The 19,578-nt window shown below is 42.8% G+C and overlaps 1 protein-coding gene across 1 annotated transcript in view; it reads right to left on the bottom strand.

Moving 5' to 3' along the window:
- Nucleotides 1-19,578, bottom strand: part of SUSD1 (sushi domain containing 1) — a 145,648-nt gene that overhangs the window by 69,838 nt on the left and 56,232 nt on the right. The window contains exons 6-9 of the mRNA XM_029919632.1: nucleotides 19,053-19,232; nucleotides 8,723-8,820; nucleotides 7,528-7,714; nucleotides 1,368-1,472 (exon numbers count right to left, since the gene is read on the bottom strand). Of these exons, the coding sequence (XP_029775492.1) occupies nucleotides 1,368-1,472; nucleotides 7,528-7,714; nucleotides 8,723-8,820; nucleotides 19,053-19,232 (570 nt within the window). The remainder of the gene's footprint in view (nucleotides 1-1,367; nucleotides 1,473-7,527; nucleotides 7,715-8,722; nucleotides 8,821-19,052; nucleotides 19,233-19,578) is intronic.

The following is a 19,578-nucleotide window of genomic DNA, read 5'->3' as shown; positions in this document are numbered from 1 at the left end:
TATACATTCAACAGAAGAATTTCTTAATAGAACAATATAACCAACTTAGGAGAATTAAGGAGAAAGAAATAATAAAACTAAGGGGAAAATTAATGACATAGAAAAAGAAAACCACTTAAAAACCCCAGAGTTTATTCTTCAGGGAGAGAAACAGTAATAAAACAGACAACTCAAGCTAAGCTAATCAATTTTGAGAGAAAACCCAAATGAGGAACCAGAATAACCTGGGGTTATATAACCTGTAACCCCGGAGGAGCTGTCAACAAATATTCCACATGACATTGCGTGGATATATTTAAAGTCTCAACCACACTCTTTTAGGAAAATATAAATAATGAAAACTGACTGAAGGGGGCACCTGGGCGGCTCAGTCAGTTACATGTCTGACTCTTGATTTCAGCGCAGGTCATGATTTCATGGTTCAGTTTGTGAATTCGAGCCCCGATTCAAGGCCCTGTGCTGACAGTATGTAGCCTACTTGGGATTCTCTGTCTCCCTCTCTCTCTGCTCCTGCCCACTTACTGGTACTCTCTCTCTCTCAAAAATATATAGGGGCACCTGGGTGGCTCAGTCAGTTAAGCATCTGACTCTTGATTTCAGCTACGGTCATGATCTCGTGGTTCATGGGTTCAAGCCCCACATCTGGCTTTGTACTGACAGCATGCAAAGCCTGCTTGGAATTCTCTCCCTCTTCTCTCTCTGCCCTGCCCCCCACCTGCATGTGAGCTTTCTTTCCCTCTCTCTCTCTCTCTCAAATAAACTTTAAAATTTTTTAATAAAAAATAAACATTTTTTAAAATTAAAATTTGACTAAAGAAATTATGGAGAACATAAACAGATCAAAAAAAGTCATAGGAGAAATTAACAAAGTTATCCAAGAAATATCTCTCCAAAGGAGTAAAACCTAATGATCTTAAGAGAAAATGTGTTCAACTTTTAGAGGAAGGCAAAATTCCAGTGATACAAACTTTTCTAGAGCATAAAAAATATGGAAGACTCCTCAATTCATTTTAAGACAACTAGCATAAAACTTATAATGATCAGATCACCAAAAGTGCAGGATCTAAAGGAAGAGAATGGCAAATCTTCACAACAGTGCATACATGAACAGAAAAGATAAAACTTAAGTAATATTGAGTAAACGTAGAAATGTGATTTTTCGCAGTTGGGATGACTCCATATAACCCAATTCTCACTAGATTAACTTGCAAATTTAATCCAGTTCCACTAGAAATTTCAGGCAGAGGAAAGAGATTTGGAGACATTTAAATACTCAGCCATGGTTACATAACTCTTCAATACAGAGTTAAAATGCAAACCAGGTCTGTCTGACCCTAAAGACCATCCTTTTCCTGGGGAGAGATTACCTTGTAGCGGTAACTGGGTATTAGTAAAAACAGCTGACACTGAACAGCAAGCTGTCATTCTGACTGAATAATGGCACGATTTTGAAGACCTAGTCCCCAGAAAATCTAAAAAAAACAAACACAGCTATAAAACAAGTAACAAAATGTCAATAAATACATATCTATCAATAATTACTTTGAATGTAAATGGACTAAATTCTCCAATCAATAGACATAGGGTGACAGAAGAGATTAAAACACAAGACCCGTCTACATGTGGCCTACAAGAGACTCATTTCAGACGTACAGACACTTGCAGATTGAAAGCAAGGGGGTAGCAAAACATCTACACACAAATAGATGTCAAAAGAAAGCTGAGGTAGCAATACTTAAATTGGGAAAATAGACTTTAAAACAAAGACTGTAAAAAGAGACAAAGAAGGACACTACGGAATAATAAAGGGGACAATCCAACAAGATGACATATCAATTGTAAATATTTATGCACCCAACATGAAAGCACTCAATACATAAAGGAGTTAATAAAAAAACATAAAAGAACTAATCAAGAGTAGTACAATCATAGGAGGGGACTTTAACACCCCGCTTATGTCAATGGATAGATCATTCATACAGAAAACCAACAAGGAAAAAGTGGCTTTGAATGACATATTGGAACAGATGGATTTAACAGATATATTCAAAATATTCCATCCTAAAACAGCAGAATACACATTCTTTGCAAGTGCACATGGAACATTCTCCAGAATAGACCACATAATAGTCCACGAAACAAGTCTCAACAAATTCAAAATGATCAAAGTTGTACCATGCATCTTTTCTGACCAGAGCACAATGAAATGAGAAATCAACCACAAAAAACAAATTTGGAAAAGTATAAATACATGGAGGTTAAATAATATGCTATTAAACAATGAATGGGTCAACCAAGAAATCAAAGAAGAAAACAAAAATCACATGGAAATAAATTAAAATGAAAATATAATGATCCAAAATCTTTGCGATGCAGGAAAGCAATTCTAAGAGGCAAGGTTATAATAATACAGTACTAACTCAAGAAGCAAGAAATATATCATATAAACAACTTAACACCTAAAGGTGCTAGAAAAAGAACAAACAAAGCCTAAACCCAGCAGAAGGAAGGAAGTAATAAAGATTAGAGTAGAAATGAATTATATAGAAACTAAAAAACAATAGAACAGAACAATGAAACCAAGAGTTGGTTCTCTGTAAAGATCAACAAAATTGATAAACCTATAGCCAGACCACTCAAGAGAGAGAGAGAGGACTCAAATAAACAAAACCACAAATGAGAGAGGAGAAATAACAACCAGTACCACAGAAATACAAACTCTTTGTAAGAAAATGTTATGAAAAACTATATGTCAATAAATTGGACAACCTAGAAGAAATGGATAAATTCATAGAAATATATAATCTACCAAAATGAAAACAGGAATAAATAGAAAATTTGAACAGACCAATAACCAGCCAAGAAATAAAATCAGTAATCTAGGGCACCTGGGTGGCTCAGTCAGTTAAGCATCCAACTTAAGTCATGATCTTGCGGTTTGTGAGCCCATATCAGGCTCTGTGCTGACAGCTCAGAGCCTGGAGCCTGCTTCAGATTCTGTGTGTGTGTGTGTGTGTGTCTCTCTCTCTCTCTGCTCCTCCCCTGTTCCTGCTCTGTCTCTCTCTCTCTCTCTCAAAAAAACATTAAAAAAGTTTTTTTAAGAAATTAAACTGGTAATCAAAAAACTCACAACAAACAAAAGTACAGAACCAGAAGGCTTCAACAGGTGAATTCTACTAAACATTTAAAGAGGAGTTAATATTCATTCTTCTCAAATTATTCCAAAAACTAGAAGAGGAAGGAAAAGTTCCAAATTCATCCTATTAGGCCAGTATCATCTTGATACCAAAGCCAGATAAAGAAAGAGAACTATAGGTCAATATCTCTGATGAACATGGATGAAAAAGCCCTCAAGAAAATACTAGCAAACTGAATCAAACAATGAATTTTAAAAAAATCGGGGCGCCTGGGCGGCTCAGTCGGTTAAGCCTCCAACTTCGGCTCAGGTCAGATCTCACGTTCGTGAGTTCGAGCCCCGCATCAGGCTCTGTGCTGACGGCCAGCTCAGAGCCTGGAGCCTGCTTCCGGTTCTGTGTCTCCTCCTCTCTCTGCCCCTCCCCCTCTCATGCTCTGTCTCTCTCTGTATAAAAAATTAAAAAAAAAAACCATTCACCACAAACAAGTGGGATTTATTCCTGGTATGCAAGACTGATTTAGTATTTGCAAATCAATCAGTGTGATACATCATATCATATGATCATTTCAACAGATATAGAAAAAGCATTTGACAAAGTACAACATCTACTCATGATAAAAATCCCTCAGCAAAGTAGGCGTAGAGGGAACATACCTCAACAGAATGCAAACCATGTGTGGAAAACCCACAGCTAACATATCCTTACTGGGGAAGCATCGAGAGCGTGTCCCCTGTGGTTAGGACAAAGACAAAGATGTCCACTCTCAATGCTTTTATTCACCACAGCACTGGAAGTCCTAAAGACATTCAAATCAGTAACAAAGAAGTAAAGTTTTCATTATTTACAGATGACATGATACTATATATAGAAAACTCTAAAAACTCCACCAAAAAAACAACTAGAACTGATAAATTCAGCAAAGTCACAGAATACAAAATCAACGTTCAGAAATATGTTTTACCAATAATGAAGCAGCAGCAGAAAGACAAATTAAGAAAACAATCCTATTTACAACTCCATTAAAAACAATAAAATACCTAGGAATAAACATAATCAAAGAGGAGAAAGATTTATACTCTAAAAACTATAAAACACTAATGGAAAAAACTGAAGATATCACAAGTAAATGGAAAGAAATTCCATGCTCATGGATTGAAAGAACAAACACCGTGGGGTGCCTGGGGGGCGCAGTCAGTGAAGCACAGACTTCTGATTTTGGCTCCAGGTCATGAGCTCATGGTTCATGGGATTGAGCCCCGTGTTGGGCTTTGAGCTGACAGTGCAGAGTCTGCATGAGATTCTCTCCATCTCTCTCTGCCCATCCCCTGCTCGTGCTTGCTCTCTCTCTCAAAATAAATAAATAAACTTTAAAAAAAAGAACATTGTTAAAATGTCTATACTACCCAAAGCAATCTACAGATTTAATGTAACCTCTATAAAAATACCAACAACACTTCTTACAGAATCAGAACAAACAATCCTAAAATGTGTATGGAACCATAAGAGACCTCAAATAGCCAAAGAAATCTTGAAAAAGAAATACAAAACTGGAGGCATCATGATTCTAAACTTCAAGTTTTATTACAAAGCTGTAGTGATCGAAACAGTACAGTATTGGCATAAAAAACAGGCATATAGATCAATGGAACAGAACAGAGAGCCCAGAAATAAATCCATAATTATATGGTTAATTAATCTTTGACAAAGCAAGAAATAATAGGCAGTGGGAAAAAAGTCTATTCAACAAATGCTGTTAGGAAAATTGGATAGCAACATGCAAAAGAATGAAACTGGACAAGTCTCTTGCAACATTCACAAAAATAAACTCAAAATGGATTAAAGACCTAAAGGTGAGACTTGAAACCACAAAAATCATATAAGAAAACACAATCAATAATTTCTCTGGCATCGACTATAGCAACATTTTTCTAGATGTGTCTCCTGAGGCAAGGGAAACAAAAACAAAACTACTGGGACTACATCAAAATGAAAATCTTCTGCACAGTGAAGCAAACAATCAACCAAACTAAAAGGCAACCTGCAGAATGGGAGAAGATATCTGCAAATGACATACCAATAAAGAGTTAGTGTCCAAAATATATAAAGAATTGATACAACTCAATACCCAAAGAAGAAATAACCCAACTTAAAAAGGGGCAGAAGACATTAACAGACATTTCTCCAAAGAAGACATACAGATGGCCAACAGACACATGAAACCTCACTCATCACCATCACTCATCACCAGGGAAATACAAATCAAAACCACAATGACACATCACCTCACACCTGTCAGAGTGGCTAATATCAACAAACCAAGAAAAAACAAATATTACTAAGTATGTGGAGAAAAAGAAAACCTCATGCACTGTTGGTGAGAATGTAAACTGGTACAGCCACTATGGAAAACAGAATGGAGTTTCCTTAAAAAGTTTAAAATGGAACGACCTTTGATCCAGTCACCACATCATTTGGGTATTTTACCCAGAAAATACAGAAACACCAATTCAAAGGGATACATGCAACCCTGTACTTATTGCAACATTATTTACAATAGCCAAGATATGATGAATGGATAAAGATGTGGGGCGTGCATGCACACACACACACAGGACTATTATCCAGCCATAAAAAAGAGTGAAATCTTGCCATTTGCAATGACATGGATGGAGCTGAAGAGTATAATGCTAAGTGAAATACGTCAGAAAAAAACAATACTATATGATCTCCCTCATATGTAGAAATTAAGAAACAAATGAACAAAGGGAAAAAGAGAGAGAGAGACACCAAGAAACAGACTCTTTACTATAGAGAACAAACTGACGGTTACCAGAGGGGAGGGCAGTGGGATGAAAGAGGAGAAGGGAATCAAGAGTGCACTTCTCATGGGGCGCCTGTGCGGCTCAGTTGATTAAGTGGCTGACGTCAGCTCAGGTCATGATTTCATGGTTCGTGAGTTCAAGCCCTGCATCAGATCCCTGCTGTCAGAGGAGAGCCCACTTTGGATTATCTGTCCTCTCTCTCTGCATTCCCCAAAATAAATAATAAAACATGGAAAAAAAAGAATACACTCATCATGAAGAGCACTGAGCAATGTAGAAAATTGCTGAATCACTACATCATACACCTGACATTCATAGAACACTGTATGCTAACTGCACTGGATAAAAATTTAAAACTTATTTTTAAAAAAGATGACGACACACTCCCTTTCTTTTTAAACATTTATTTATTTTTGAGAAAGGGGAAAGGGCCGAGTGAGAGACGGAGAGGATCTGAAACAGGCTCTGTGCTGACAGTAGAGTGTGATGTGAGGCTTAAACTCACAACCTGAGCCAAAACTGGGTGCTCACCCAAATGAACCACCAGGTGCCCCAAGAAGACATATTCCTAATAAACCCACAGCAGAGTTTATCATTAATTTTGAACAAGATTCTCTGGTTATCACATTAATTCTACAACATCTTTCCCTACATATTATTTAGAAAGAAATATTTTGTGTTTTTTTAATAGAAGTACCCTAGGAACCTAATCTGTGCAATTTCATATTTGGTTTTCTACTGTTAAGATCGGCAGGCTATTCAATTATTTCTGCCAAATCCATGTCACCTCCCAGTTCCTGGTGGGAGTAATACCCGAAGGCTGAGGCACATTTTAAGTGGGACATCAAACAGCTAGTTGAGAACTACCTCAACTCACCCAAAATAATATAGGACACTAATGGGATTTGCTTATAAAGTATTGAATCAGTCCTGACACCCTTTAAGCAGAATTATGAAAACAAATGTATTATAATTGTCACAATATTATTATAAAAACCATGCAATAACTATGCACGATGAGGTTTATCACTACTTTTTGGAACTCCTTCCTGTCCACTTCTCTTCTCACTTACTATCTCCCCTCCTGCATCCTAGGGCTGCCTCCCCCTGTCCACTGGCTCACTGCCAACTTGATTCCCCTCACCAGTTCTGGGGCCAGTTTCCCTCCTAGACGGAAAACTGCTGGGTCACCCTGCCTGGCTCTTCCTCTCCCGTGGCCAAGAGTGAGAAATGATGACCTTGGCGTTTCCTACCAAAGATAAGCCACATGGCTGCTCTCGAGTGCCCTGGGGGGTTGGGGACTGGCTGCCCCATCACCAAATGTTCTCCTCTTTTAAATGCCTTATTACCTTCCGTTTCAACCAGGGACCCAGCTGAGAAACAACACATCGGTGCACTGGTAGGAGTCTCTCCTGCCCTGGTTCTGGTCCCTGAAGTAATTGCATCCTCCTGGCTACAAATCTCAGAAAGTAATGGGAACTCTCGGGCCCAGTTGACTCTGAGGTGCATTTCCCCACATCCTGTGCCGGGCGTTTTCCAGGAGGCAATGAAACTTCGCCTCCACCTACCAGCTGTCTGGAACCCAATGATGGCAGGCACGGAGCGTGTGGGAAGAGCAGTAGAAATGCTCACGGTGTAGTTGGTGCCTTGGTACAGATCTAGGCACACTTCTGGGGTCCTGCTGTCTGTGGTCAGGTTGACGGTCTCCTCGTGAACTGATTCCACAGGGTGCAACCGGTGTCCTTTTACGTATATCTTTGGGAGGGAGAAAGAAAAAAGAACTCACCATGATTCCAGCTAAAACAACAGAAAGGGGCGCCTGGGTGGCTCAGTCAGTTAAGCATCCAACTTCAGCTCAGGTCATGATCTCACAGTTCGTGAGTTCGAGCCCCACGTTGGGCTCTGTGCTGACAGATCAGAGCCTGGAGCCTGCTTCGGATTCTGTGCCTTCCTCTTTCTTTGCCCCTCCCCCACTAGCGCTCTGTCTCTCTCTCAAAAATAAGTAAACATTTTTTAAAAATTAAAAAAAATAAGAAAACAACTGAGAGAGACTTTGTGGTGCTGAACCCCACTCCCTACTGCACTGCACACCCAGGGGAGATGAACAGGGTAGGCTTCTGCTATCAGGTATCTGATGATGAAGTCTCACCAGCCCAGTAACCAATAAACCCTAAGAAGTGACATAAAAGGACACAAATGACCAGCCATCAAGGAGGCAGTCACAACCTGAGAGCCACTCGCTGTTCCCGCTGAGTCAGCAGATGCTTCCAGGCCCCCTCGGGGGAGGGAAATACCAGTGCTTGGAAACATGCGATGGTGATGATGCCAAATGTAAATATATCCCCCACACAGGCACTCAGTCAAAAGACAAATATATTAAACACAGAATGTAAAATAAAATACACCAGATTGTCTTAAAAATTCTGATCATTTTCTTTTTAAATTTTTATTTATTTTTGAGAGAGGCAGACAGAGTATGAGTGGGGAAGGAGCAGAAAGGGAGACACAGAATCGGAAGCAGGTCCAGGCTCTGAGCTGTCAGCACAGAGCCCAATGCAGGGTTCAAACTCACGAACCATGAGATCATGACTTGAGCCAAAGTCAGAGGTTCAACCGGCTGAGTCACCCAGGCGCCCTGATCACTTTTAAAAGGACATCAGACAATTAGATTGAGAAGCACTTAGAGAAGGAAGTCCCCCCAAGTCATGTTCCTGTCGGATACCATTCCTGCCCTGGCAGGAGAACGTTGGTCATTTTACTTACCACATAGATAATCTTGGAGACTGTGCTTCCTCGGTTTATTTGCCACCTCACACAGCTGTTATTAAACACTGATACATCCTTAATTTCTGTAATTATTTCTAAAACAGAAAAAGAGAGTCCGCTCACAAAATGCATCAAGGGGCTCTGGAAAAAACCTACTGGCAATCATGATGGAGGTCGTTCGTCTGTGCGGCTGACATCTCTGCTCACTGCCACTCATGTTCTGATTCAGAAGTCAAATCAGGCCATGCGAGCTGCCCCTGGCCAATCACCCAATTTAATTTCATCAAGGATCAGCCTGGTCCCTTACCTGACTTGGAGGAAAAGAAAAGATGGAGACCCACTTGACTGTGAGTAAGAATTCCAACCTGTGATTGGCCTGGCAGGCCACTGGATGCCACTGGCGTTCCACTCATGTGGGAAGGAGCGGCCCAGAGCAAAGCCCGGAATCTTCCCTGCAGCCACACAGGTAAGATCTGTTTCCGGCTTCCTCAACCCACCTGGCTGACACAGCGCTCTTATTTCCGGGTCCCTGCTGTTTCCAACAAGGAAATGACATGCCTCACCACACACAGGGCCGTTCCTCAGCAGCAGCGGGGTGGGGGGGACTAAATAAATTCTCCACAAGGTCCCTGGATATTTCTGGGGCTTCTCTAACTGAAGCTATTTAATTCTGATTTATTGGAAAGCCACAGATTTCTTCAAGTTGTTCTGCTTGAATATTGTGTGCATTTCATGTAATAAATTTGACAATGTGGGAAACTGTATGAGGGCGTTGGCTCTGAGATAAGAGTTTCCAACAGATTGTACTGGCTCTCTCTCCTCCCCTGCTTCATTCACCTTACCCCTCACCCCTGCTTCCCAGGATGGCATTCCTCACTGTGCAATAAACGGCAGGCTCTGGGAAACCCAAGGTAAGACCCCCATCAAGAAGAGTGAGAAAGGGGCGCCTGGGTGGCTCAATGGGTTAAGTGTGCAACTTCAGCTTTGGTCATGATCTCACGGTTCGCAGGTTCAAGCCCTGCATCTGGCTCTGTGCTAACAGCTTGGAGCCTAGAGCCTGCTTCAGATTCTGGGTGTGTCTGTCTGCCTGTCTGTCTGTCTGTCTCTCTCTCTCTCTCTCTGTCCATCCCTTGTCTCTCCCTTCTCAGCCTCCAACATGGGAAGAGAACCTAGCCTGTACCTTGAGTCCCTGTAGGACCGACTCACTTCCCCTGTACTCAGAACCAATGCCACGGTTAGACTGTGGTCTATGGATGATCTCTTTGCCAAAGAAGAGTTTACATCTTTACTAAATCATCCCCTCAGCAGCATTACTGGGTCTCAGGTAAGCCCAGGTCGGCTGTCAGTAAGTGAGAATAAATACAGGGCAGAGAGAGGAAAACAGGCAAATTCCTGGTGAGACCCCGGGGGACCCCCTATGGTTGTCTAAAGCTTGCCTGGGGCTCTACATCAATGCTTCTCCCAGAGCACAGATAAAATGAAATCAATGAAATATTCTGGTTGTGGACATGAGTACTCTAGAAGATGTAAAGATCCTACCTGTTCACCCCCCTGAGGAGCACGAAGATGGCGCTGGTGCCAGTCTTTTCTCAGCTGGAACAAGCCCCAAATACTCCCGGCCCCTCCCTCCCCATCACCCTTCAAAGGCGCCGGAGTCTGGACTCCCCTGCCCGCTCACACGTCACTCCGATGCCAACTCACCACCTGGCCCAGAAGGGAAAGGAAACAGCCCACCCCTCACCTTGTCTCTGACCGCCAATGACGCAGATTTCCTTCTCACTCGGGAGCCCTTGGCCACCCAAGCAGAGATGAGAAAGGAGACACGAAAGTTTCCTTCCTGTCCTTCCCTTCTGCTCACTATGACAACAGCAAATGACATCTCAGAATTGCCATCTGCCTCCTGCCTGTGCCGTGCTCTCTTGCACGGATGGGACCGAGATCTGATTACAGGATGTCAGATACTTCATCTCAAGGACCGTTTAACAAAACGTGCTTGCTTGTCCGTTCAGGTGCCACCAGATGGAAAGACCTCTTTAGAAACACATCAGATGCTAACACCCAGGTACTAACATCCACATTAACGCTACCTTTTTAAAAGAGGGGCCCTCATTTGAACAGTACTGATAACTGAAAACACTTCTGGAAGCTCTCTTTGGAACTGGCTCCAAGTTCTTTATTCACCATTCACTGAATGATGAATCCTCCCCTGCCAGACGCTGGGCTGTGACAATGGTCAGAATACATGCCCTGCCCCCCGGAATGTGTAGTCTAACAGAGGGAGCAGACCTATAAACAGGCAAATTACGACTCAATAAATCTTAGAGCAAAGTTATACACAAGTACCCCGGGGTATAGAGCAAGAAGCCACCCACTCTCACTGAAAGACCTGGGGAAGCCGGCTTTGTGGAGGGCATGACCTTCAGGGGACAGATGGCTAGAGGGGAGGAAGCCAGAGCAAACAGAATGCAGGTCTAGCGCTGCAGGAGGGTGTGGCATATTCACAGTGGTGAGTGACAGAGAAGTGCAAGGTGCTGAGGACAAAAGACAGGAAATGAGACTGTGGAGGGACACAGAACAGACTGGGCATGACCCTGCCTGCCAGACTTACTCCCGTGAGCAATGACTTGCTAAAAGCAGGAAAATAATGGACTTGGGTTTTTTTTTTTAGAAAGATGATTCTGGTGTTTTTTGACGTAGACACTGGAGTAGAGCTGGAGGTCCTAAGAACAGGATACTCTTTACTCAGCGCTTACAATATGTCAAACACTGATAGATCTTTAAAGACTAGCTCTCATCTTGAGGAGCCTAGGTGGCACAGTGAAGTGTCTAGCTTCAGCTCAGGTCATAATCTCACAGTTCATGAGTTCGAGTCCCGTGTCTGGCTCTGTGCTGATGGTGCAGTCCCTGCTTAGGATTCTGTCTCTCCATCTCTCTGTTCCTCTCTTGCTTATTCTTTCTCTCTCTCTAAACTAAATAAATAAACTTACAGAAAAGATCTCATTTTAATAGCAGTTTTAAGAAGCAACAGTGAACATTTATTGAGTTATTAGTATGGGCCTGACAATAGGTACAGTACTTTAAAAGTGTCATTTATTTCATCTTCAAAATAACCCCATGATAATCATTTCATAATATATGTGAGTCAAACTATCACAGTGTATGCCTTAAACTTATGCAGTGATGGAGGTCAATCATTCTCAAAAAACTGGAAAAAAATATATTAAGAATTAGGGGTGCCTGGGTGGCTCAGTCAGTTAAGCATCTGACTTCAGCTCAGGTCATGATCTCACAGTTCAGGGGTTTGAACCCCAGGTCGGGCTCTATGCTGATAACTCAGAGCCTGGAGCCTGCTTCAGATTCTGTGTCTCCCTCTCTCTCTAACCTTCCCCTGCTACTGCTCTCTCTCTTTCTCTCTCAAAAAATTAAATATTAAAAAAAATTTAAGCATATAAAGAATTTAAAATAAGCCCATGAGCTTGATATTATTGTGTCCATTTTAGAGACATGAGGCTTAGAGAAGTTAAGTAACCTCCCAGAGGTCATATGCGTTGTAAGTCAGGAATCAAAAGCAGGCCTGTCAGACTCCAAAGCCAAGAGCTGAGGCACTGCTCAGGTTATTCAGCAAAGAAGGGGACGGACGGTCTCAGGGCCCTGTGTTTAGAGCCCTGAGACACTTCTGAAGGAGATGCAATAGGAGGCGAGCAGTAAGGACAGCCAGGAGTCTAGGCTGACTGCCAGTGTGTGAGCTTGGCAGTCTGAATGGATTGCCTCTTATTGTTCTCCTAAGAAACACAGGGAGAGCTACCCCGGGTTTGTGAGAAAAAGACTAACAACCGTGTTGAGACCATGCTAGACAGGAGCTATCTGCACACAGCCAGCTGAGAAACTCATCTTGAAAGTCGGCCACGTGTGGATGGTCGCTGGAGCAGTGGGTGCAGGTGAATGTCCAGGGAGGACAAGGTCAGCCCAAAGGCAGAAACATGGAGCCCAAGGGGCACCTCCAGGAGAAAGAGCAGAAGAGACGGAGGAGGAGGCTGGCTGGTGGGGTGCCGGGACATCAGGGAAGGAGCATCCGCTTCCCCGAAAGTCGTCTCCCTTCCTTCCCACCACTTCCCCACAACCTCCTCACCTCCAGCCCAAGAAGGACCTGGAGCAGATCGTCACAGCACCAGGGAAAACCTCCATCTCTTTCTTCTCTCACATGGCTCTTTGTCCCCCGCCAGAGTGCCCACAGTGTCATAATGAGATGCAAGGTTTGACTTCAGGTAGAGGCAGGTAGAGCAGGCCTTTGCCTTGTGCAGTTATAGGACACTTAGGCCTCTCTGGCTTAAAAAAAAAAAAAAAAAAAAAAAAAAGGACACCCCCACACAATCCAATTGAACTCTTCACTAGATTTGGGGAACCAAAGCTACAGTGGTTTTATTTGGATTCTGTATGTGGTACATGCATGTATTTAACTGTGTGTGTGTGTGTGTGTGTGTGTGTGTGTGTGTGTGTGTGTATTCTACTAGCGCCCAGTATTTCTCCACAGTATGTACCACATTTGTAACTAAATAATTTTGTCATCGGTTATTTAATGTCTATCTCTCCTGAAGGCAAGCTCCATGATGGCAAAGATCGGGTTAATCTCTCTATCCCCAGAACCTAATAGACTATGTTGGATTTTATTTTTAATATTTATTATTTGCTTGATTGACTGAGTGGATGAATGAATGTATAGATGTCTGACCAACAATGGTAAATGTTGTGGAAAGGTCAAGAGGAACGAGGAGTGTAACTAGAACACGAATTTGAGAGGTGGTCACTAGTGGACCTTGGTGAGAGGGCCACCGTGGGGTGAGGGTGTTGGGCACCTGATCCTCTTTCAGGAGCCCGAGCAGAGAAGCAGCGTGGGAGGGGACAGAGACAGTGGGCACAGACCATTCCTTCAGAAGTCTCAGTGTGGCCGGGACCGATCTCGCATACTCTCTTGGTTTCCAATTCTATATCCTTTTTCTCTATTTTTGGAACCAGTAGAAGGTCACTGAGAATAAATTCAGGTGACTCAAGCAGATGGTCAAACTCAGTGTCACTTCTAGTCAAAACCAGTATCTGATTTCATAGGTAAATGACTGATCTTCTCCTATGATTCATAAACTACCTCCAAAGGCAATTCCAAAACAGAGATTACCAAACAGACACATTTTGATAATGGCAGCATCACTAAAATCAAAGTGACTACTTTGAGTAAGTACATACTTGGCTCTAAGAGTTCTGCAATATTTCTTTTCCTTTTTTAGGCCAAATAAAATAAGTAGAAGTAGATGGCTTAGGTTAGCACTTTCCTAAAATGCATTGTATACCTCAGGATGATTTTCTTGTGGCACATGAATAAATTTATATGTTTGCTTGCATTGACTTCTGTGTACATATTAGAAAAAATACACAGTCATCTGACTCATACTATCACATGTACTACAAAGCTTCTTTGATCAATAAATTTAAATTATAATGGGGCACCTGGGTGACTCAGCCAGTTAAATGTCCGACTTCGGCTCAGGTCATGATCTCGTAGCTGGTGAGTTCAAGCCCCGTGTCAGGCTCTGTGCTGACAGCTCAGAGCCTGGATCCTGCTTCAGATTGTGTCTCCCTCTTTCTCTGCGCCTGCCCCACTCATGCTCCGTCTCTCTCTTTCTCACTCTCAAAAATAAATAAACATTTTTAAAAACTATAAATAAATAAGTAAATAAATTTAAATTATACTTTAAAATTTTTAATACAAGTTTTTAAAAGGAAATTTATTAAATAATACTTTTTCTATAGCAAACATTATCAGTGAGGTATGCAAATAATTCAAGCTTGGGAAACACTGGTAGGAGAGCGATTATGGGCTTTCCAGACATGAGTTCAAATCCTGCTCTGTCATTTACTAGTTACTGAATAACCTTGTGAAAATTGCTAAACTTTTATGAGTCTCAGGACTCATAGGACTCATCTACAAAATGAAATATAACAATACTTACTTTATAGGGTTTTCCTGAGGACAAAATGAAACCACGCATGAAGACCCTTAGCAGAGCACTGGGCATCTAGTCAGCACACAGTCAACAGCAGCCTGACAGTCCAACCATCATACACATATTCAAACAAAGCCCAGCCATGTGGCTATTTATATAAATGTGTCCATTTATTCCAGCTGACCTTTTTTTTCCATCTTTCTTTTCTGTAATTGCATTAGAGCTTCAAGTGAGCACTCACTAGGCTGAAAAGCAAGATTGACAATAAAACAGAGGAGCAGAGGCTAATAGGAGGCCTGGGGGACTCTGGGCCTGAGTCAGGTTAGGGGGTTCACAACAGATCCCAGAAGATAAACAGTCTGTGTTTCAATAGAGATATTACCCTTCTAAGAACACGCATGAGCGAGCATCCACTTTATAATTATTAACTCAGAGTCTAAACATGTAAAGCCAAATGACCTGAACAGAATGAAAGCCAGGGACCATCTTATCAAGAATGAATCAGCCTCTTTGATCCTGAGGTAAACCAACCCACTAAACATCAAGCTTCCACCTGGGGTTTTTCCAGACGCTAAAATGGTTGCCTAATTCTCAGCTGTCTGGAGGTGCCAGTCCAAACTGGCCTTAAAGGGAAAAAAAAAGTCCCACCCCCTTGCCGGAGTCCACACTCCATTAAAAACACATACAGATCCAGGCTGCTAATCCAAAGAAATAGGGCCTCCACATATTTTTAACTAAAAACGACCCAGGTAAAGTGAAGATAAATTACTCCACCCCAACTTGGAATGAAACATTCAAGCATGAAAAGAGGGGTAAACAGAATAAAAACAGGGCGCAGAGGGAGAAGGCATTCGGAGGTGAGGCAGAAAAGTAAAAGATGGGAGGGAGACCCAAAAATGGACACTGAAGAAGGTAAACACAAAAGACATAGAGGGAGTCGGTACAGAAGGCAAGGTGTGACCAAATGGGTGAAAAATGCGGAAAAGAAGGAAGAAAGGGGTTCAGCTGGGCAAGAGCCGTGGCAATCAGTGTCTCTCACTACGTTTCCAGAAGCCTCTCCTACCTACCCACCCAGATCGTGCGCACTGCACCGTGAATTAATCAGCATGTAAATCACCCCCTTTATCTGCGGAAATTGAATTTAGCTGCCAATCTTGATGGAGGGCATAGAGGCCTCCTCACAGAAAGATGACAGCTCTCAGGGAAAATGCCTTTTCTCTCCTGAAATCAAAGCTCGCGTAAACCCAAGGAAACAGCTGCAGCTGGAGCCACGGACTCTGTGAACGGTGCAGGCTAAGGATGGTAATTATAATTAGCAGTTACATAACATGTTTGTTCTTCAAAGTGCTCTACAAGCATCGGCTAATTAATAGCTTACTATGCCCCATGCAGATCCACTGGTTTTTCAAGTAGTGACTAATCCCTGTATCCCCACTGAACTCTGGATGGTGGAGGCAGAGCAGTGAGGCAAACGGCTGAGGGTTCAAAAGCCATGCCCAGCTCTCTCCAAAATGACTCCAGAGGTAGCTCAGGGCCAGGAACATTTCCCCAAATGTTTAATTCAGCACCCCGTGAGACAGCTGCCTCACTTCCAAATAATTCTTAGAAGTGCTATTAGGCGGGGTGCCTGGGTGGCTCAGTCAATTAAGAGTCCAACTCTCGATTTCAGCTCAGGTCATGATCTCGCACTTTGTGAGTTCAAGTCCCACATCAAGCTCCACGCAGACAGTGCAGAGCCTGCTTGGGATTCTCTCTCTCTCCCTCTCTCTCAATCCCTCTCCTGCTTGCTCACTCTCAAAATAAATAAACTTTAAAAAAAAAAAAGTGCTGTTTGGGGTGCCTGTGTGGCTCAGTCAGTTAAGTGTCCAACTCCAGCTCAGATCATGATCTCACGGTCCATGGGCTTGAGTCTGCATCGGGCTCTGTATTGACAGCTTGGAGCCTTGAGGCTGCTTCAGATTCTGTGTCTCCCTCTCTCTCTCTGCCCCTCCCTGCTCACTTTCTGTCTCTCTCTCTCTCTCTCTCAAAAATAAATAAATATTAAAAAAAATTTTAAGTGTGTTAGAGATGCAGTAAGAGGGTGGAATGACCCTCAGTCTGATCCAATATGGACCAGCTCTTCTCAATTTCCCTAATTAGACTGGGACTCTGGAGTCCCGGTGTTAGTCACAAGTCTGCCCTTGCTTCTATGAGCAAGTAGAGGAAGTCAATGAGAACTCTGTAAGAACAGGCTGAACTAGATCTCTAGGTTCTCATCCACATCTACCCTTCATTGTTTCTCTGACTGCAGCCTCTAGCCTACATCGTCCTGCATTTGCGGCAGAGATGACCCGATGTGGGAACTGCCTGGCACAGATGGCTCGGGCAGCAGAGCTTAGTTCTTCTACTCCAGGGGTGCTTTCCCCAAGACCTTCAGAAGTCCGTGAACATCCTGAGTTTGTAAACCATTGTGCGTGTGTGTCTCTGTGTGTGTGCGTGCGCGCACACACATTTCTTCAGAGAAAAGTCTGTTTACCCTACTGCGCCCTAAATTCCAAGAAGGTGTCTAGCAAACTACCTCACACATAGTGTATGTTAAACAGAGACCTATTAAATCAATGTGATAGATTTCACCAAATTCCTATCCCCAAAATGGTTATGGATCATTGCTCTATGGGCAAATAATCACCAGCAATCCACATGGTTTGCTTCCTCTGGCTAGACTTTCCTACGGAAAACTTGGACTGGCAAGACCCAAGACATTTGACCACAGCTCTGCTGCAAGTCAGACCAGAGACCCAGATCAACGCTATCTTGAGATTTCACTCCTCAAAGATTTGTCATTAGAGCCAAGCAAGTCAACATCTAGAAACACACTCCCAGAGCCGTTCAACACTATGTGACACCCGTTTGTCACACCCACTGTAACACAAACAGTAAAAGTCACTGCCTTCTCCAACTTTGTTTCTTGAAGGCAGAGGTGGGAAATAAAGCAGTGGAAGTACCTACTTCTGATTGAGGAGATGACCGTCTTCAAGAAAGACTAATAATGTCAGTAAAAGACCTAACATGTACATGGTGCTTTAAACTTCTCAAAAATGTTCCCCAAAGATTATCTCATTTGATTCCTCCTCAATAATTATTTGAAGTAGGAAGAGCAGAGTTTATTTCCCGCCTTTTATAGATGAAGAAACCAAAGATGTGAGCAAATAACACCCCACCTGATAACACACAGCCGATACACGGCACTGCTAGAGTTTGAGCTGATGTCACAGAGCCCCTTTTCACCAGTATTTCCATTTCTGGGTACATGTCTCAAAGAACTGAAAGCAGAGTCTCAAAGAGAGATCTGTGTGTCCATGCTCACACAGCCAGAAGGTGCAAGCAACACAAGTGCGCGCCAGTGGATGAACAGGTAAAATGTGGGGATACACACAATGGAGTATTACTTAGCCTTTAAAAAAGAAGGAAATCCCACCATTTGTAACAACATGGATGAACCTGCAGAACATTATGCTAAGAGAAATAACCCAGGACAGAAGGACAAACGCAACATGATTCTGCGTATATGAAGTATCTAAATCGGTCAAATCCACAGAAACAGAAAGTAAAATGCTGCCGCTACAGGGAGGAGGAAGTGGAGGTTACTGTTTAATGGGCGTAGAGGTTCAGGTTTGCAAGATGAAAAGGGTCAGGAGCCTGGCTGCACAACAATGTGAATATACTTAACACTCAAAAATGGTTAAGGTGCTAAATTTTATGTTGTGTGTGTTTTACCACAAATGAAAATGTAAACATAGGGGCACCTGGATGGCTCAGTCAGTTAAGTGTCCAACTCTTGATTTCGGTTCAGGTCATGATCTCGTGGTTCATGAGCTTGAGTCCCACTTGGGGCTCTGTGCTCTCTCTCTCCCCCTCTCTGCTTCTCCTCTGCTCACTTTCCCTCAAAATAACCTTCTTTTAAAAATTAAAAATAAGCATTAAAAACCTCTTTATCTGTGACACCACCTTTTCTCTGAAAAGCTGTCAATGTGTGCTGAACAGGACTCCTCCTAAGTAAAACGGTTCATGAGAAACATTTCTCAACCAGCCCAGTAGAGGAGGCAGGACTCTCTGTGATTTAAGGTGAATTTCAAAAGATGGACACACAAAATTTTCTATCCAACTTATTTTCTCAATCCACCCTCTAAATTTTAGGATTTAGCTGACAAACCCAAAGCCAGGTGCCCACTCAGGTACCTGGCACAGCCAGGCGCAGAACACGGAGGGACCGATGGAATGGCTCCAGGTCCCACCCTCCTGCCGGCTGTTTGCTTCCAGGAAACAAAAGCCCCACAGAATGGAGTCTATACCTGTGCATGTCAAAGTACTTTCTCTCCAAGTGCCTTTCTCTGTGCAGACGGAAGTGATCTTTCCTTCCGGGCTTTCAAAGCCCTCTTGACAGACGTAGTGAGCCACACCGCCCAGCCTGGAGCTGTGATTCCCCACCAGGAACGTGTGGGGCACTTCCGGAGGATGGCCACAGTTGATTTCTGCAATGGGAAGTGGCACAGACCTAGTTAGGACCCCCAACTTCTATCCTTATAATTCATATTTTAGATATAAACATTTAAGGGACGCCTAGGTGGCTCAGTCAGTTGAATGTCCAACTTTGGCTCAGCTCATGATCTCACAGTTCGTGGGTTTGAACCCCACATCTGGCTCTGTGCTGACAGCTCAGAGCCTGGAGCCTGTCTTCAGATTCTGTGTCTCCCTCTCTCTCTGTCCCTCCCCCACTTGCACTCTGTCTCTCTCAAACAAAAAATAAACATTAAAAAAATGTTTTTAAAAAAAGAAACATTTAGTGAAGATAGAAGCCACTCATCTAGGAAAAGAGAA

The sequence above is a fragment of the Suricata suricatta genome, chromosome 13, assembly GCF_006229205.1.
Source record: "Suricata suricatta isolate VVHF042 chromosome 13, meerkat_22Aug2017_6uvM2_HiC, whole genome shotgun sequence".
NCBI classification, from domain to species: Eukaryota; Metazoa; Chordata; class Mammalia; order Carnivora; family Herpestidae; genus Suricata; species Suricata suricatta.
This window is presented reverse-complemented; position numbering and strand designations above follow the sequence as displayed.